Source organism: Kogia breviceps, chromosome 6, assembly GCF_026419965.1.
Source record: "Kogia breviceps isolate mKogBre1 chromosome 6, mKogBre1 haplotype 1, whole genome shotgun sequence".
Classification (NCBI taxonomy): domain Eukaryota; kingdom Metazoa; phylum Chordata; class Mammalia; order Artiodactyla; family Physeteridae; genus Kogia; species Kogia breviceps.
In genome coordinates this window covers 114,774,486-114,795,841 of record NC_081315.1, presented here as the reverse complement: position 1 = coordinate 114,795,841, position 21,356 = coordinate 114,774,486, and the positions used below count along the sequence as shown (strand labels likewise).

The 21,356-nt window shown below is 35.6% G+C and overlaps 1 protein-coding gene across 3 annotated transcripts in view; it reads left to right on the top strand.

Annotated features, from left to right (window-relative positions):
• The window catches only part of TBCK (TBC1 domain containing kinase), a 228,583-nt gene that overhangs the window by 11,929 nt on the left and 195,298 nt on the right, over nt 1-21,356 (top strand). For all 3 annotated transcript variants that reach the window (XM_067036443.1, XM_059065826.2, XM_059065825.2), the window contains exon 3: nt 2,879-2,951. In XM_067036443.1, the coding sequence (XP_066892544.1) occupies nt 2,879-2,951 (73 nt within the window). The remainder of the gene's footprint in view (nt 1-2,878; nt 2,952-21,356) is intronic.

Here is a 21,356-nt window from a genome sequence, read left to right as displayed (position 1 = left end):
TTGTGGTGTCATTATGCCTCGTTTACAACATAGGCATATACTTTCCTAGGCAGGACACACTTCTGTTTAGACAATGACTATCATTGTGTGAGACTCATTCATTTCTAATGGCTACATTGAGACTTTGCTCAAGTTAACTCATTTAACAAGTATTTTTAAATTAGATGCTTATATGTTTGAGGTATGATTCTAGACACTGGGGATGCATTTTGAACAAGACCAATATCCATCCTGCCATCATGAAATGCATTATCTAGTAGAGAACAAAAGCATTCGATAAAAATGCATACAAATCTTTAGGAGTTGAAATAAGTGCTACAAAAGAAAAGTACATTGTGGAATAGATTATATGATAGGAGGAGCAAATTGATTTGGGGGGACCAAGAAAGTGTTCCTGGAGGAAATCACATTTAACTGAGTAATGAATAATAATAATAATAGCTAACTCTTCGGGCTTCTTATGTGCCAGGTTCTTATTATGTATTAACTCATTTTAACCTCACAACAGCTCTGTGAGGTAGGTACTGTTGTTTTACAGAAGAGGAAACCTTGGCATAGAAAGGTTAGCAAACTCCCCCAAGGTCACATAACTAATGGGTATTAAACCTAAAATTTGAGCCCAGACAGAATAGTCTGTGCTCTTAACCACTATGTTTCATGATAGGAGTTAACTGGGAGAAGGAACAAGGAAGATCATTTTAGGCAATGGGAATCCATGTGCTAGTATTTTAAGGTAGGAAAGGGGAAGGAAGACCAGTGTAACTGGAAGTTGGTGAGTGACAGACAAAATAACAAAACATAAAGCTAGACAGGGAGTTACGTATTCAGATTTATTAATTATTATATTATTACTTAGATTTTAGTATGAAAATATGTTGGGGAGGGAATAAGAATTAATATGAGAAGATTAGTTAAGAGATTGTTGTAGTAATCTAATGAGGGGTGATGTTGGATTGGACCCAGATTGTGGCAGATGGAGCAAACTTTGCAGATTCTGGAAACATTTGCAAAATAGAAATAGCGGGGCTTTTTCTTTGGATTTGAGAAAGGGAGATTACTCCTAAATTTGTAGCTGGAGCAGCAGGCAGGATAGTGGTACCATTTACTGAAACAGTACTAAAGGGAAAGGCTTAAGGAACAAAATGTAAATTCAGTTTGAGTCCTGCTGTGTTTGAGGTAATTTTATATTAAAGTGAGAAACTGGCTATAAAAGCCTGGAGTTCAGAAGAGAGTTCTGGGCTTGAGATAAAATATAAGAGTCTTTCAACCTTGGAAGTAAATAAGGAGAAAACACAGTCTGAAGACCCAGAATCAAAGGTGGAGGCACTAGAAGCATTTAAATTTGGGTAGAAGAGGTACCAGTCTACAGAGGAGACTGAGGAGAGGTAGCCAGATAGGTGTAAGGAAAATTGAGGTGGTAAAAAATGTGGTAAGAGGGAAAACAAAGGAATGCTGCTTCCCATTTTGGTTTTCTGACAATATTATTTACTTTTTCCTTCTAGAACTTCACAGTTGTGCTAAATTGCTTAGAATTCAACTTTGCATGCTCTTTTCTTTATTGAATTGAAGAACTAGAACTTTTATCTCAACTTTCTTTCATATTTTTTTTCCTTTTTTTCCCCTCATTAAGTGTTCTTTCAAATTTAATTTTCTTTAAGTTCCTGTTTAGATCATTTGGAGTTTTTTTCTGAAAGTGATAGTTTTCATTTATAGTTTTAAAATTTTGTGTTTCAGGTCATTCTATGTAATGCCACCACCTCAGTTTGAGCTTCCAAGATGTGACCCATACAATATCCTGCCCTCACACCTCACATGATTGCCTGTGTACCATTGTCCTTCATCTCTACTCCCAGGCAAGACCAGACCTTGAAGCAGTCCTTCCCATCTTCTGCTCTCATTTTTCTATCTTTGCTGTTTTTCATTTTCACCAAACCTCCTTACAGTTATCACTATTTCTGGTCCCTTTTCACCTTTACTACTTTATCTTGTCTTAGCTTGCCATCTGTATTATGTGTTTACCTTCTTCCTTATCTTAGAACTCATTTTGCGTAGATATTCATAGTACTCCAATTTCTTTCTCCTGAAATACCCTTATCAAATCTCCAGCCACTTGTGAGGCCAGTTGTGCTTTTCTCTCACTCCTCTTACATTCTTTCATCTAAAAAGGAAAAAAAAGAGTTTGTTAATCTGCTACTGTGTCAGACAATGTGTTAGTCACTAGGTAACTAAAAATGTATAGACCTTCCAAACTGTGCTGTCTTATTCTTAAACAGTTGATCTGTTGGAAAATAAAAATTACATCATGATATAGATTGTGCCCACCAAAATTTTATATTATTACTAACCTCATCAAGCCCCATGATGTTACAAGTAACCCCAAGTTGATTTTCTGTTCTTTCTCCATAGTCACGATTCAGAACATTTCTACTTTTCTCAAATTTCTGAACTCAGTTTCAAAGCCCTTATGTTTGAACCAGACCATCAAGACAATTTGTCCCTAGCTCCCAATTTCCCCTTTACTTCAAAATTTCTTTATATCTTCATCCAAGCTTTTTCTTCTCCTAGTCTGTGTCGGAAGAAGGATTGCTTCTTTTTGCCAAAGGTAAACTTTTCCAGCTGTATTTCCTGATGCACGTGGGAGAAATTCTAGAGAAAAACGCAAGATGAAAAGAAATTGTTATTTAATGTGTTGTTTTATTACACATTTATCCTGTTATTCTACATATTTGATTTTTATGTAGTTAATGTAGACTTTGAAAAGCTCTTTTAAAATATCATTTGTACTATATGTTAAAAACTTTAGTGGGGTATATTATTTTGTTATTAAAACATTGTGTTAATCAAATATAAAGTGGAGTTGGTGTTTTTTTTTACTCAGAGAGACTGGTGGTGGTGGCTGAACACTGTGAACAGAGTCTAGAAGACTTGCTTCGAGAAGGGAAACCCGTGAGGTACTGTATAATATCAGGACAATTACATGAAAAGCAGAAATTGGCAAACAAAAGGCATTTTAACTAGAAACTGCAGGATTTTAGTTTCTTCTGTTACTTGTTTAATGATAAAATCCAGGTGTAAATTTTCACTTTAGGAAATTTAATTCACAGGCCTCATAGAAATCAACATTAACGTTATCCAGTGTTCAACTTTTGTGAGGTAAGCATTCTGCAAAGTACTTGACAAAAAATTACTAAAATTACTAAAGAGGTTATACAGGAAAATTTGAAATCTTTTTAGTACCAAGCATTTCTCTAGCTGAGTTTTAAGAGTATTTCCTGAGAGAAGTACATGGTAACTTCTCACAGGGCACTGGTATTCTTAGGGACATAGGACATAGTGAACTGTTTAGAAGGCTAGATTGAAGAATAGAGAGAAATAATAATCATGGCTTGGGTGGAATTTAATCATACAGTTTAAATTCAGTTATTTCAATGACACATGAAATTTACTTTCTGAGGCATTTTTGGCAAGAAAAGTGGTCTAAGCTTTCTTACAAATATACTATTAAATGAGCTTCTTCACGGATTTTCTGAAATTATCTTAAAATTATGAAAAATGTTTCTTTAATGAATTAAGTTGTACTCAACCAATGAAAACTATTTGCCATGAGCCTTTATAGGATTGTAATTATCTATCCTAGATTAAAGAAATATTCTTGGTCAATACTCTTTAATCATTGCTATATTATAGATGAAGATAAATCTTTTGCAAGGGAGGAAAAATGTGTATCTTACTAAATGGTAGTAATTTAATAGCAGCAAAACAAATAAATTGAATAAAAGTACTTTCCTTGCTACTTTAAATGGTTTGGTTTTTAAGTGGTCGCTGGAATGAAAGATGCAGATATCAAGTATCCAGTTGCCTCACTTGCTTTTTTAGAAAAGTCTAATCTGACCATGGTGATAAAGGTGACTTTTCTATATATTTAACCTAACTTAGTAAATATGTTTTTATAGGTATAATTTTTGCATGTCACAAATCTTTAATTGTAGTTTTTAAGAACATATTACTCTTTGCCCAGCAGTTTAAATTTACACTTTAATTTATAGCCACCAATGCAAAAAAAAAAAAAAAAAAAAAAACAGATCTCTGTGAAAGCTAGTTGACATTAAAATTGAAAACCAATTGTAGTTATGTCTTTAGGAATTTTAACTGAGTTTGGGTTAAATTTGTATAAAGATTTACAATGCAATATGTATGATGAAAAAGCCACTAACTAGCTAGGCAGCCTTGGACTGATCTCTTAATCATTTTCCATATCTGTAGAACAAGGAGTTTTACTTGAACTAGGGCTCATTCTAGACGAAGTTATTGTCAACTTTATATTTTATTTAATATGAATTACATGTGATAATATATTAATCAATTGCCTTTATAAGCATATGTTTTCTTATACTAATATACTAGTATATTAACCTACTATTCCCCATTACTTAAATGGTAGATTTTTTTGACAGAAGAACCCATGACAAGTCGAAGTGTAAAATTCAGTGCTCTAATATAAAAGGCAAGTTGTTTTAGAAACATCTATTTTATGATTCAGCAATCCTCCTCCTAGGTAGAGGATCTCCTTAAATTTGTGCCCAAGAGGTACATCGTTTGCCTCCCTGTAGTCCCAGCCCTGCTCTGGCACTTAATCAAGGGAAAGGAAAAATGCATGCCCACCAAAATATTTGCACAAGAATGTTCCCAGAAACATTATTCATAGTAGCCCCAAACTGGGAAGAACTCAAATGTCCATCAGTGGGAGAATGGGTAAGCAGATTGTGGTATATTAATCAACAATAAAACAGAATAAACTACTAATACAACAACATGATGAACCTTAGAAATATTATGCTGAGCAAAAGAAGCCAGACACAAAAATCGTATTCTTCCATTTATATGAAGTTCTAGAACAATCAAAACTCATCTACAGTGATCGATATAAAAATAGTGCTTGACTCTGGTTGGGAAGAGGGCAATACAAGTACTGATTCAAAATAGCCTTGACTTAACTATCTGGGGAATGGAAATTTTTACATCTTGATTAGGGTATTACTTACACGGTGCATGTTCTTGCGAAACTTGTCAAGATTCACTGACGTATACACTTAAGAGTGTGCATTTTGCCTGTGTAAGTTATACCTCAAAAATTTTTTTAAAGCCTGTTGAGTTATTTACTTGGCTTGAATTGTGAGTCATATAGCAACAATGTTATGTTGTTAATGAAGATGCTTCATCCAGTGGCATACTTGTTTGTATTGCTTTGTTTCTATAAGAAGAAATAGTATGAATTAGTTATTGCTGCTTAACAAATTACCTCAACACTTAGCAGCTTAAAACAATAATAAACATTTATCAATTTATACGATTTCCCTGGGTCAGGAATTCAAGAACATTTAGCTGGGTGGTTTTAGTTCAGGATCTCATGACATTGCAGTATATCAACTGGGGCTGTAGTCATCTGAAAGCTTGACTGGGGATTCAGTCAACTGTTATCTAAGTTAGCTCACTCATTTGGTGCCAGTTGTTGACAGGAGGTTTATTTCCTCCCCTACCTTGAGGGCTTTTCCATAGACCTCTTGGTTATTCTCACAACATGGTGGTCGGCTTCTATCAGAGTGACTGAGTGAGCAATCTAAGAGATGAGAGAAAGCAAGGTGGAAGCGGCAATGCCTTTTATGACCTCTCCTGAGGAGCCACACATTGCTATAGCTCATTGGATACAGAGGTCAGCCATTAATTCTATTCATTGTGGGAGAGGACAACACAAGAATGTGAATCCCAGGAGTCAGGGGGCATTGGAGCATCTTAGAGTCTGGCTGTCACAGAAGTCTTGGAGATCATACAAGTACTAAAAAAAAAAAAAAAAAAAAAAAAAAAAGGGAAACGGTAAGAATGAAATACTAAATCAACATTAACACTAACTGGAAAGTAAAGTTCCTAAAATTATTCAGTACTCATTAGGGTACTTGGGGCAGAAAAAAGGAAGAAGTTTACCCTATGAAGAGGACAGATTATTAAGGGAATATCCAGAAGTACCAGAGGATATAGCTATGCTATGATTGGAATTGCTCTGCATCATGTAAGTTGATGTTACCCATGGTCTTGTGCTCCCAGCCATTCCAGAGGACTCTGTAAGCCACAAGTAGAGTAGTTCTCGTCATCAGGGTGGTAGTAACTGTAGGATGTTCCTTCTGATCTCCACATTTCCCTCTTTGCCCATATCTGACCTTCCTTTACTTACTGAAAAGAACTAAAGGAGAGAAAAACTGGTGATTCAGAAGACAAATTTCCATTTTCATCATTTTACCTCACTCTACCTTTTTACTTTATTTACTTTTGATTGTACTGTATAAGGGTATAATTACCATTGCTTTGTCAATAAGATTAAATCCATTAGCTCATGAAAAGTTTTACATTTCTGTGCTTGTTATCATTTATCATTGTTTTAGAGATAATAAATCTCATAGCAATGGATACCAGTAGCCTCAACAGTGTAAAGGTATAAAGAAGCCACCTTTCTTCAATGCCCTTGTATATGTCTTCATGCGGATACAATGTTATAGATGGAAGCATATTCTTTGAGTAGGTAGCAGAACATCAATAGGATTAAATGCAGATTTCATACTGTCTTTCATGACATTTACATGGTCTTTTTCATTTATTTAAAATAGACCGTATGGTAGTCTTATGGGTCTTTGTAATTTCTTCAAGTGAGATATTTTAAAACATTTTTGTAAAGTATTGTTTTTAATCATTCTGGTAATAGATTAAAATTCAATATTTTCCTTGTTCATTTTGGGATATAACATTCAGCACTTACTGCCTTTGAGCAGAAATGATTCTGTCAGGTTCAGTTTCAAGTTGTTATCTGATCCATCCATCTAAATTAGCTTTGTTGAAAACTATTTGACTCTCCACATATTTGGATTACATTAGTCTCCAATAACAGCAGGTTTCATGTGCAGAGTTGATGTGTTGCAGTTTTAATTAATTCTATAACCTATTTATGGAAAGTGAGAAGATGTTCTTATGGCTTATAAATCAGTTCTTTCCCCTACTGCCAAAAGTAAGCACCCTGCACCTGTAAGAAAGGCTGATGCAAAGTAAACAGGAAATCTATTTAGATGGGATTGCTATTTGAGAGCCATGATTTTTACTTGTACATCTGTCTCTAACTGTTACAAAACTGTAAGCTGCCAGTTGTCTGGTAGTTATTTGCAGTCCATTGTCCAAACTTAAACATCATTTGAGGCATATGTCTTACTGGATTTATATTTTGAAGAACATTTTGCATCTTCTGTAAAATTGGTGGAATGGGGGATAGAGGAATGAAAACTAGAAACTTAGAGAAGAGTCTTGTATCAATTTACTTACTAACTTTCTTCATGATAAATTTAACATCACTTGACTAAGCAATATAGTACTAAAACATTACGATAGTAATTCGTATTACAAATGTATTGTAACTTAAAACTATCTTGAGGTTTCAGATCTCACTAGAAAATTAAGTGTTCTTTCTTGTTATAATTTTAATAGCCATAAAACCCTTTTGAGAATTCCTGTTATCCAAACCAAAAATAATAATTTTGTGCAATGACTCTGGAGCTTATAATTGAGTCAGTCTTTTATGAAATAATGTTATTTGTGAGGGTAGTTTACTAACCTGGTTTGAAAGAGAAAACTCATTTTCTTTAGAGGCTATTCAAGCTTGAATATGAGGAATTAATTTTGGAGAAAGCTTCTCTCTTTTCAGTGGCTTTTATATGTTACTTGTGCCAGAGTTCTCTCTCGCCAGTATCCTCTCCAGTTTCAGTTAAATGATCAAAATTATTTGCTGGAAACATAGAAGCATGGAATTCAATTAAACTCCTATAACCAGTACATCTCAAGAAAAAAAAGTACAGCGTTTGAAAGATTTCTTTGAAATCATCTCATATTTGGTGCCTGTGAATCTATTTAATTGCTACCCTAAAGCCAGATTCAAGGTACTGAAAAGTGGAGAAATTTAAATTTGATCTCATTTCTAAAATATTTTCCAGAAAATGTTTAAAAAGATACACCTTTTGTCACTTTTGTTAAAACAAGCATGAGGGAAATGGTTTGTCTTTTAAGTCTAGGTGCTATTTGGAAAGCATTTCCCGTTTGTGTTATTCAGAGCATGTACTTTTTCTTAATCTATAAAAGTGCCAGCAAGTATAGTTCATAGACAGATATTCAGCAGAATTTTGGCACTTGCAGTAAAGCTCCTGCATTGTCCTTACATTTGCAAACGAAGGCAGGGTGAGTAGTGCAGGCAAGTTTCTTTAATAAAATGTAGTTTGTCATATGTTTTTAGGGTTATGATTTTGAAAATTTACCAGAGAACCATCAACATTGCAGAGGTTATACATGAGACTTTGATGGGAAGCAGGCTATGTCTGCAGCTGTTCACTAGCTTGATGGAAAACATGATATGACTTACTCAGATGAGTAATTTTTATTTGCCCCTATTAAACGATTGCCTACTCACTGAATTAGATACTCCAAAGAATTTTGAACACATTCTAGAATACGCTGCACAGACGGATAATGAGCCGTTGGTAATAGTCATCAGAAATAGATAGTAGATACTCTTATTTTAGAATATAACCTGGTGGTAGAAGTTAAGGCTCTCATACATTTTTTTGCCTTCAAGGGCCCTGGTTTCAAAATGCATTTGAAATTACCACAGTATAGTCAAGTAACTTAAAGATTTATATAACTGATGTATATTTTTCTTCCAGTTTTACTTGTCTTGTTTAAAGACAGAAAATAATACCAAAAAAAGATGCTCTTCACCAGGCATGGAATCTTGCAGCGATCTTTTGCTTTCTCCCTGCCTTGTATCCTTTATCCTATTTGCCAGTCAAGTATTGTTAATACCACCTCAGTGATATTTCTCTTGTCTCTGCTGTCCGCTACATTGTTTAATTCAGGCTTCATTAACAGAGAGCTTGACGATTGCATTGCAGCGTTCCCCTAACTGGTCTTCCTGCTTTTAGTCTTTCCATACTCCAGTTACTCCTACTTTCTGCTTCTGTATTAATATTGTTATAGATGAGTCCATTCCCTGCTCAAAAACATTTTGTGGTTCTGTGTGTGTGTGTGTGAAGAAAATGCATTTTATAGGCATAGGACCTGACTTCAAACTCTCTAAATTACTTCCAGAGTATCTAAATTGTTCAAGTATTTCCATTGTTGCCAATATATGGTTGAAGAAATTGAGTGCCAGATAACTGAAATATACCTTGTTGAAGACCAAGCTGTCTTTTTGCCCAATGTACATAGCACAGTGTACATAACACTTCTTCAAGTAATTCACTTACCTCTGTCTGCCTCTATACCATACCACTGAACCAAAGCACAAATTGTATTTTTCTCCTCCAAATTCCTTTATTACATTGTATCTCTCTAGTTGTAAGGCACCTTTCCCCTTGTAAATTATAATTGTTTTGCTTTCAATTATTTAATTAAGGAAGGTATGGTTTACTTTCCCTTAATTAACCATACATTTTTAACATGCATACAGTATTTTTTATTTTTTCTGTCTCCCAAAATTGTTGGCGTAAGAGTTTGCATATAGTTAATGTTATAAATTAACTATTAAGTGAACTAATTATGTTTTTAGTTTAGTCATGCGGTTTGAATTCTATCTCCCTATTATCTTCATTTTAATCATGTGTCATAATTATGTTTCCCAAACAAATGAGTTTTGGCAAAAGTATAATGTAAATGTATCTTGGTAATTTGTTTATTATTTTCTTGGAAATATATTTATTTCCAAGATTTATTATTTTCTTTAAAAATGGAACGATTCGAGGAAACAAATTGTCGATTTCCTTTCTCATGACTCTGGGAAAGAATCCACTTCTAAGCTTATTCAGGTTGTTGGCAGAATTCAGTTCCTTGCAACTGTAGGAGTGAGGTCCCTGTTTCCTTGATTACTATCAATGAGGAGCTGCTCTCAGCTCCTGGAAGCCATCTGCATTCCTTATCATGTGGCTTTCTCCATCTCCAAAGCCAGCAATGGATAATATCCCTTGTATCACATCTTGCTCATGCCTGGAATCTCTCTTATTTCCTGTCTCTAACCTCTAGATCCAGATTTCAAGGACTCATGTGATAAGGTCAGCTGCACCATAGAATATAATGTGATCATGAGGGTAAAAAAATCCATCATTATTCATAGTCCTGGGGATTATGCCAGGTGTACATCAGGGTACAGGGATTTGGGGAACCATCTTAGAATTCTCCCTACCTCAATTTGGTTAGTAAAGATTCGTGAAAATTTTTTAGTCTTATGGCAAGTGTCATATTTGGTGTTCTCTTTCGTATTAGTGAATCATTTTGGCTGAGATGGTGGGAACTATGATGTGTCAGGGGTCACCAAGACCACTCCCAGTTTCAGTGATTCAATAGAAGCACTCACAAGACTCAGATGTTATTATACTCATGGTTACGTTATACTCATTGCAGCAAAAGGATGCAAAGCAAAATCCAATAAAGAGAAAACAATGGGGCAAAATATGGAGGAAACCAGTCACAAGCTTTCCAGAGTTCTCTCCCAGGAGAGTTGTAAAAGATGGCCTTAATTTCTCCAGCACAAAAACTGTGACAACATGCACAAAATATTGCCTATTAGAGAAGCTGGCCTGAGCCTAGGAGTGAGAATTTTTATTGGGGGTTGGTCACAAAGGTACATAATACCTGTGTGACTGATTGCAGTTAATGATGTTCCAGACCACCCCCCCCATACTCAGAAGGAAGCAGGTGTTCAACATAAATCACATTGTTTGCACAATGTATCTGGACAAGCTAGAGTGATTCAAGGCTTCAAATGGGCAAAACACTCTTATCAGTTAGAGCATTCCAAGAGCATAATTCCCCAAAGCCCACTAAGGGCCAGACAGGAAAGTAGGCGCTTTGGGGAGAATGTGCAAGATTTGAAACTGATGGGAGATTCCTTTTTTGAGGAGGTATCAAAGTAGATTTTATAGCTGCGCCAGTAATTCATGAAATATGTGTGACTTTATAGACTAATGGTTGCTGGTCTTGTTCAGTTAGGGTTTGTGTAAAGCCTTTTTTTTCATTCATCAGCAAAGTATTAGCTCTCCATTGTTGCTGTAACATATTGCCACAAATTTAGCAGGTTAAAGCAACACAAATTTATTATCTCATAGTTCTATAAATCAAAAGCCTATTGGGCTTGGGTGGTTTCTCTGCATCAGGTCTAACAAAGCCAAAATCAAGGTATTGGCAGGGCTACATTGCCCCTGGAGGCCCCAGGGGAGAATCCATTTCTAGGCTTATTCCTGGTGTTGGTAGAATTTAATTCCACGCAGTTGTAGGACTGAGATCCCTGTTTCCTTGCTGGCTGATGGCCAGGAGTTGTTCTTAGCTTCTAGAAGCCACCACCATTCCCTGGCTCATGGCCCCATTTCTTCATCTTCAAAGCTAGTAGCAGCAAGCCTGGTCTTTCTGATACTTTGAATCTCTGACGTCTTATGCTTTGCTCTTCTACCTTAAGGGTTCACATGATTACGGTGGCCCACCTTGATAATTTGGGGTACTCTCCCTACTTTAAGATTAGCTGATTAGCAGCCTAATTTCATCTGCAAAGTCCCTGTACAGTAATACCTAGACTAGTGATTGAATTAAAACCTAGGTGACAGGAATCTTGGGAGGATTCTGCCTACCACATTCTTTATACAGATAGTTACCAAAGTTTTCCCTTCTAGCTAATATCTGAATTTCATATGATTAATTATACCTCAATTTCTAAAAAGCTAAATGAGGGAATTCCCTGGTGTTCCAGTGGTTAGGACTCCATGCTTTCACTGCTGTGGGCCTAGGTTTGATCCCTGGTTGGGGAACTAAGATCCCACAAGCTGTGCAGCATGGCCAAAAAAAAAGTAAATGATTAATTAACTAAGCAGTAATCCTTTCAACAATTATAAGCATGTTTAACCTCTGTATTTTTGATGAAAGAAAATTTTCTGAGTCACTTGAGTTGCCAGATATCTTCAGAAAAAAAAATCAAACTTTAATAAAGTTTAAATTCAAACTTTATTGTATGCTATTTTCCACAATTATAGTCAAGAGTAAAGTAAACCCTTTGTTTATTAATCTAAAATTCTTATTGTGGAGAGGGAACTAATTCAGTGTCCATGTACAAAAAGGATGGCCAGAAACCATGTAAATATGTTGGTATAGAATGCTGACCTATCTGTTATTTTCCATTAGAGACACTTTTTTTTAAGCCAAATACATCCTCAATTGAAATTTTTAGTGAAGTAATAGATGCATGTTATTTTGATAGAGAGCGTGAGTGAGTGCACAAGAGTAAGGACTAGAGTGAGGAAGGAGACTAAATTTGAGATGGGGAATATTTTTAATAGAAATTATAAACTCATTTGAGTCACTCAGGTAATTTGAGTGAAGTGTACTGAACTGAAACTGGGTTAAACTGGAAAGCAGGTAACACATCAAAAAGATGCAGCTAATATTCAGCTCCAGCTCCTGTGTTGCCTTGTAAGAATGTGTCCTGGTGTTACTATCTCTTTCAGATTTTCAAAAGAACTCAGAATCTGGATTCTTATGTGAAATCTCTGAACTTCTAAACATTTTCAATTAGTTAAAAAGTTTTAAAAGACCATGATCGAAACAAAACAAAATAATGGGCCGAATTTGGCCAATGGGCAGCCAATTGGCAATATCTGGTCTAAGAAGTTAAGTTGTTGCTAGAGGAAGATACTCTATGCTTTGTCTGATTTAAACAGATGGGGTCGTTGTGAGAAGAAATGAAAAGTACTGAGTTTTTTAACTTTTAAGAATCATTCACTTATTTAACACGTTGGAGAGAAAAGGTGAAATATCTGCATTTTCTAATTTTACTAGTGAGGTGGGAATTAAAAGATTGTTTTTGTCTTCACAGCAGAATGATCTGAGAATGATAGGGTCCATCTGTGTTGGAAATTATTTTCACCTATGATAACTTTCTACTTTAAGAAAATCATGGTGTGTGTAGCCTCAGCAGTCAACTATCACAGCATTTTTTTCATTTACTCATTGTTTTGCCTCCTATTAAACAAATTAATCCCTTCAGTGAGTGAGGACACTTTAGTAAACTAACTAAGGAGGTTTGTGTTAGGAGTTGCACTGACTTTAAGGGAACACCTTGAATTTTATTCTGTGGTATTGACTATACCCATGAAAGGCAAAAGAAGGAGGAAATAGTAATGAAATTGAAATTAACCAGTACAGTTTCCTATTGGGGAATGTTTGAAAAGCAGAAACTTCTGAGTTGATAAATTATAAGGTGTCAACATGTAAAAGAATACAAATAAGTACTTGAAATCAGTCTGTAAGAGGGTCAGAGGGTTTTCTTATTGTTTTATTTTTGTCTGTCTTTTTAGCTATACTTTTTTAAAGTGCTTGTGGTAGCGATTGCAATATACATCCTTAATTTATCACAGTCTTCCATGAATTAATACTATGCCAATTCATATATAATGTAGGAATCTTATAATAATATACTTCTGTCAGTATTTACCGTCCTCCCGTCCTTTGGGATGGGAATTCAGTTCCTTGCAACTGTAGGAATGAGGTCCCTGTTTCCTTGATTAGTATCATGAGGGGCTGCTCTCAGCTGTCTCTGTGTGGATATGGGTTGCAGTCATAATGGCGAGCAGGGTCAGAACTTTTCTCAGAGAGCAAGATTGGATCTGATCAATTTCTTGAACACATACTTGATTTTAGCCTCAGTGGACAGCAGAATAAAACATGGGAGAAATTGTCTTTGTTTGAAAATAGAATTGAGAGTGGAAGTTGTTAAATGTCCTTTTCTATCATAGAATAAGCCCCCATAAAATTTTAAAGTTTGAGCAAGTCTGCAAGGGTAAACTTGTCAAAATACAGCAAAACTAACACCCAGATACTTAGAAGAGTTAACTTGTCCAAAGGCATTCTTTAAAATTATTATTAAAATTATTCATCTGGATGTCACTATACTCTCCAAAACGATTTCAGTTTTGACATAATTAAAGGTTAGAAATTCTTTTAAGCAATAATCGGCCAAAATTTCTTGAAGCTATTTCTGGATGGAGGGTCACGTCATCAGTATGCAAGAGGACCTCTCTCTACAATGTCAGCAGGCAGACATCTAGTTCACCTAAAAGCTGTTCAGGCTAAGGAGGGGAGGACTATTGCTGGCTCTTTGTATTTTTCTCTCAAAACAGATTTTTGCCCTGACTGAGTGGGCCATTTTTGCTTATTCTAATCTTACAATAGTATTTCCTTATAGGCTTTTTGAGTAATGTTAAAAAGCCTTGAGATAATATTTATGTTGTATAGTTTGGCACATAAGCAAATATTGTCTGTGGTGTCAAAAGCAGATGACATATTGAAAAAAAAGTCAAAAGATTTACCAACAGAAACTGACTTTAATAGATACTAATTAAGATGATGGTCAGTGGAATGGTAGTTATAACTTTTCCTTTCCTCTTTTAAATGTTAGTCTTGAAATATTATGTCAATAATTAATTGGCAAAAATTTTTAGGAGCTATCTAAATGAGCTTTCTCTACATTTTTTAATAGGATGTGTTAAACATTACACCCTAACCCTTGTTATATACTGAGGGAATGATATATATGAGGACTTAAATAAGTTAATGTTAGCAGCACTTTTAAAAGCTTTGGGACATTCTTTAAGTGGAGCACTTTTTTTTTCTTTTTTTTTTTTTTTTTTTTTTTGCGGTACGCTGGCCTCTCACTGTTGTGGCCTCTCCCGTTGCGGAGCACAGGCTCCGGACACGCAGGCCCAGCGGCCATGGCTCACGGGCCCAGCCGCTCTGCAGCATGTGGGATCTTCCCAGACTGGGGCACGAACCCGCGTCCCCCACATCGGCAGGCGGACTCTTCAACCACTGCGCCACCAGGGAAGCCTAAGTGGAGCACTTTTAAATTTAAAACATTTAATCATATCATTCATAAACAAGAGGGATAGAGAAAAAGAAGGGACACAGTATTTTTATTGAGCACATACTATATTCTAGTTACTTTGCTATATACTTTTCATAGGTAACTTTAAGGTTATTACTCCTAGTTAGTGAGTGATCTAAGGTTTACAGAATATCAAATATCTACTAAGGTCACAGTGTAGCATAAATAGTGAACCGTGCCTCTGAAAGGCCTGTTCTCACTGTAGCCTTTCTTAGAGCAACAGTACTCCAGAATCTGCCTTTATGACAGGTCCTGTTCAAACAGCACAGTCTTTTGAGAGATTGAGCTGCTTTAAATTTCCAAGTTCAATGAGTCCTATCCATTAATTATCAGACTATCTTGATGGCTCTGTGGAATTTTCTTTGTTTCCTGGCATTTTTATCCAGCTAGAAACCAGAGAACCCAGTGCTTTCACTTTGTCAGACAAAGAAGCAAGGAAAACTTGTTTCTTTATGACAAAAATCTATTGGTATACTCATGGCAAAATGGTTTCTCTTGTAAGATAGTTGGGGTGGAGAAATAAACACTATATATACCACAAAACAATATACATGAGGTTCATGAGTTCTTATTTTATTTTGGCCTCCTCAGCCACCTATTTCAATTATTTATGCAAATGCAAATTTAAATTAGAAATGATTTATTTTTCGTAAATTATTCAGAACCTCAAAAGGGAAGGACTAGACAAAAATGATGATGATAGCAACAGCATAATTGCAGAATTTTGTGCAATACTTTGTGCTAGACATTGTCCTAAGCACTCTACAATGGTTATCTTATTTTTTTCTTATAGGAGCTCTATGATGTGGTTTACTAATATTACTTCCATTTGATGTGTGAGGAAAGCTAGGCTCTTATGAGGGATCCAAGAAGTAAAGTAATTTTTCCCTGATCATACAACTAATAAGTTGTAAGAGTTCCAGGTTCTCCCCTAATGATGGCAAAATGATCATAACTCTAAGTTCATATCCTCTCAGTCTTCCAGAAAGGAGCAAGCCATTTTTATTGGATGCTGTGTAAGACCTAAGATTTTCAATCAGAGCAATTATTATAGCCAGGAGAAAACATTTGACAAAGGCCTGAGTCATGTTTCCACTCTTAAAAGCAGGACAAGTGAGCTGAGGAGTACAGGAGAAAGGTGGAACCTGAAATGAAAATTGTAAGTTATCATTGGAAGCAAGGGGCATGGATACCAGGAAGGGAAACAACAAATGTCTACTGCATTTTAAAGAATAAGTTACTGCTCTAAGCCTCAGTTACTATATCACTACCTGGAGCTTAAACTCTCTTTTGATTTCACTGTCCATGCTGTTAAACACAGAAAAGCAGTGTAGTGTAGTGGTTAAGGACATGGACTCTAAGACCAACCTGCTGGGTTTGAATCAGCTCATTTCCATGAGTGTCTCTGTGCTTCAATTTTTTTACCTTCTAGGATAGTGAGGAGAATTAATGAAGTAATAGATGTGAATTACTTATAACAGCACTTGATATAGTACAAGTTATCTGTTTCCTATTAGTAGCAGTAGTGGTAATAGTGTTGTTGTTATAGCTACTATAGTGTACTAAATGATTATTGGATATTATTATCAATAAGCATTGCCTGTGCAACAGTTATAGCCTTTCTATGATGACCAATTATGATTAATCTACTCAAGGATCATTCCATACTTCTTCAAGTACATATATGTTTCAGATACTGTGCTAGGTGCTAGTGTGTCTGAAGATGAAAATATAAAGTCTCAGCCTTTAAAGAAATTGCTAGCTAGTGAGTAGATAGAGCTGTAACAATTACAAAATTGCATTTTTGGGGGGGGATGTACTCACAAGAGGTATATGCAAGTTATCTTGGTAGACAGAGTACCTCACAACCAGGAGAATCCAGAAAAGTTTTACTAAGAAAATAATGCTTGTGTTGAATCTTAAAGGATGGATAAGTATCATCTAAGTGGACCAACTAGAAGGGCAGAGAAAATAGCAAGTGCAAAAAGACATTGGTATGCAAACACATGACTAAAGTAGAGGCAGAGGGTCCGTGGGAAGAGAAGTGGAGGAAATGAACTTGGAGAGCCAAGTACTAAAAACATCCATCAGATGGTATTTTTTTTTTGCTCTCCCTATTTTCCTTTCTAAAACAGTTTTGGAGGGTAGGACAGGGCACTCTTGTTTAAGATGATGAGTCTTAATAGGTGCTATTTTGGACAGTGACTTAAGATGAAAAAGTGGTGGTCATATGAAGAATGAGAGATTTCCTACTTATGAGCTCCTTCCACATTACCTAGAAGAAAGATTCTGATTTTTCTCTGCTCTAGTCATCTCAATAAATGAAAGTGTTAGCTCTGTTACAAGCAATCTGGTCATTGCATTTGACCTGTGCATGCTATTAGTATCTAATTGTACTTTCTCTGTTCATATGTTAGTTTATTCACTAGCTAGACATTTTGTCAGCTGTCAATGTTGTTTGTCTTGGTGATGGGCCATAAAAAATCATTTGTTTTTTATACCATTTACCTTAGTTTCAAAGGTAGATAAGTACTTCAAAATCATCATGATAATGATGGAACATCCCCAGTTCTACCACATACATATTAGACAAACCCCAGATCGTAATTTTCATGTTTTGATAGTCTTCCTTACTAGTTTTTCCCCACAAATTTTTATTTGTTCTCCCATAATGACAGTTTTAAGAATGTGAGACTCCTCAAAAATCTGGGACTCCGTATTGAAATTTTATGTTAAATGTGTCTACAGCTTTTATGGTAAAATACTATACTGTGTTTAGCTGTTAAAAATCTGAAAGAGAAAAATGTCCTTCAGCATATGAATAGATAAACATTATGGCATATCCATTCAGTGAAATACAAAGAAATGAACTGGTAATACAGGCAACAACATGGATAAATCTTAAGAACGTCATGCTGAGAAAAAAAAAAGCTAGACATAAAATAATGCTGTATCATTCCATTTATTTGAAACTCTTGAAAAGACATATTTAATCTATAGTGATAGAAAGCAGTTCAGTGTTTGCTTGGAGCCAGGGGTAGGATATGGGATTGGCTGGGAAAGGGAATAAGAGAACTTTTTTGAGATGATGGAAATGTTCTGTTTTCTTGATTGAGGCAGTACAGTTGTCAAAACTCTTCTGATGGTAGATTTTTAAATGAGTATATTTCATTGTACATAATTTGTATCTAAATAAAGATCATTTAAAGAAAGAATTACTCTGTTATAATCATGTCATGATGGAGATAAACTAGTTACCTTGATGTCATGTGTATCTTTATAGCCAACTATACTTGTTTCAATGGCTGCTGCTACAAATTGCCACAAATTGAGCAGCTTAAAACAACAGAAATTTATTATCTCACAGCTCTGAAGATCAGAAGTCAGAAATCAAGGTGTTGGTAGGGCCTACTCCCTTTGGAGGTTCCTGGGAAGAATCCTTCCTTGACTCTTCTAGCTTCTGGTGTCAGTATTCCTTTGCCTCCTTTTAGCTTGTGGCCGCATCACTCCAATATCTGCCTCCGTCTTTACATCTCCTTCTCCTCTGTGTGTGTCTCTCTTATAAGGGCACTTGACATTGGATTTTGTTCCCGACTAGATAGTCCATGATGATCTCCTCATATGCAAAGACCCTTTTCCCAAATAAGGTAACATTCACAGTTTCCAGTGATGAGGATGTAGACATATTGGGGGAGGGGGCACCATTCAGGCTACATCAACTAACATTATTATTCATTCACATAATAGTTTTCTGTGACTCGGTAAAAAATAACTGTCCTCCAATTTTTAAACAGTATTCTGGGGTCATTATGGGATTCTATGGGTAAAAGCTTTTTTTCACTCTCTCTTCTAAAAGCATGCTGAAATGAGTGGTATTTCTTGTATCATAGTGTTAAGACCTGTGACTCTAGTTGAAGGTTAGGAAAAATAGACGAAACGGATTCATTCACGTGATCTGACTTAGGAAAAAGGAGCTATGTAGGTAAACAAAGCTCCCTAGAGTTCTACATTAGGTTTGAGAACAAAGCCCTGGCTATTAAATTGTTATCTTGTCTTGTTCTACCTTCTCTATGGATCATAGGAACCTTGGTTTTGGATTCTTTGATCAAAATATGATTACTGTATCACCTCAACTTCTGATAAATAGAATAGGAAATTTTCATAAGTCATATTTCTTATAATTTTCTTGACACAGACCAACACAGCATTGAAGTGAACATTTCAGTTTGATAAATTTTGTTTGCAGCAGACATTTTATTAAACAAGTGCATAAAATTCAGGCCCTCTCGTGTTCACTGTTGTGATGGATTGCCTAAAAAATGTGAACTGTTCCACTTAAAGAATGTAAATTGGCCTCAAATAAAAATTCTGAGCAGTAATAGTAATATGTTCATTCTTTGTTCACAGAGTAATATGTAAATAAATTTAAGTTTAATTTTAAAAAAAACTTAGGAATGAACTAGGGTACAGATTCAACCAAATATGAACCATCATAGGTTCTGTCTTAGAGAAAAGTTATAGCTTTATATCATCCCAAATGCTGCCAGGGCTTGGCAAGTGGAAGTTATTACCCAGTGCATTTGCACTGCCAGTGTCAGTAACTCTGGTGGAAAAAAAAAAAAAAATGGTTTTGGAGTTTTCTGTGCCAGGATAGTAAAGCTGCTTGGGAGAAGAAAACATTGATGAGGCAGAAATATACCCAGCTCACCCTGGGATCCTCCAATTCTGCTTATCAAGTGGTGATTTTATTCTCACAGAGAAATTAGAAAATCATTCTTCAGATTTTGTTGTGTCATGGAAATAATTGAAGAGCCCAGTTTACAATCTTTGTTAATTTATGGAAATATATATACAGATGTGTTGTAACAAAATGGTATTATATTTATTATAAAGACCCTAGTTTTTTTTGAGGGGGACTTGGACTTCTTGTTTTGTTTTGCTTTTAAGATGATCAGCGTTCTGTGTAGGGCCAATAATAGCTCATTGATCTCCGTTTAGCCCCTGTTTGGTGTTATATTTCCCACTTTATAAAACTGCAAACTGAGGCAGGATAAAGTTGGAACACTTTCCAAGCATAGCAAATCAGTGACAGAGTTTCCTGGCTTTATGTCTGAACCTCAAACCACTAGACTATGCTTTCCATATGTATTTTGATCTTATCAAATTAATTTTCTTCTGAGAAAGGAAAGGTATCTAGTATTCAAGTTGGAAAGTTAATTTCCCAATTTATCGTATCCCATTGAGAATTAGTCACATTCTAGACTTAGAGCTTTCAACTGGTTTTTTTGGAGTGAGAATTGAATTATAAAATATACCCAGTCTCACAACTTATGGACAGATGGACTGTTTGGTGTTTTTTTTAGACCTATTACAAAATAATCTTTTGGTAAGCAGTTAATCAATGCAACTTCCTTTTCAAAACATCTGAATCTGAAGCAAATTAATTTTAAAAAATAAATTTATTTATTTTTATTTATTTATTTTTGGCTGCATTGGGTCTTTGTTGCCGTGCACGGGCTTTCTCTAGTTGCGGTGAGCAGGGGCTACTCTTCGCTACCGTGCTTGGGCTTCTCACTGGGGAGGCTTCTCTTGTTGCGGAGCATGGGCTCTAGGCATGTGGGCTTCATAAGTAGTGGCACATGGCCTCAGTAGTTGTGGCTCATGGGCTCTAGAGCGCAGGCCCAGTAGTTGTGGCGCATGGGCTTAATTGCTCCGTGGCATGTGGGATCTTCCTGGACCAGGGCTCAAACCCATGTCCCCTGCATTGGCAGGCGGATTCTTAACCACTGTGCCACCAGGGAAGTCCCTGAAGCAAATTAATTTTTAAATTTAGTATGGGTGGGTGTCCTTTTAGGCTCAAACATGTGTGCCAGTAGCGAAATGAGTTATTTCCTTTTTTCAATTCCAAAATCGTCTTGTTTTCTTTTTCCTTTGGAAGAAAATTGCTCTGTTAAGTATTGTGATATTTTTTTAAAAGTGTCAAAATTTAGTAAGTGATAAGAGGCAAATTAAGAGCATCAAAGACATTAACTCATCACTGAAAATACCCCTCTCCAAATTCTGAAATTATAAACCAGTGAATCATTAAAAGTTCTACACTAGTTTAGTTCTTTTGCCTTGAAATGATAGGACAGTTTAGGTTAAAGATAAATACAGGGTTATACAGTTGTTTTATTATCTGAACATTAATCACTAGTATTTTATTTTTCCTTTCCAATCCTTAAATCACACAGTAGCTAACTGTATTTCATCTGTGTTTCCTCTTTTCTTAACATTTTACCTCAGGCTAATACCAAGTAAAGAAAGTTTTAGACCAAAAGGAAAATTTCTGTGGGAATGATCAGGTTTTATA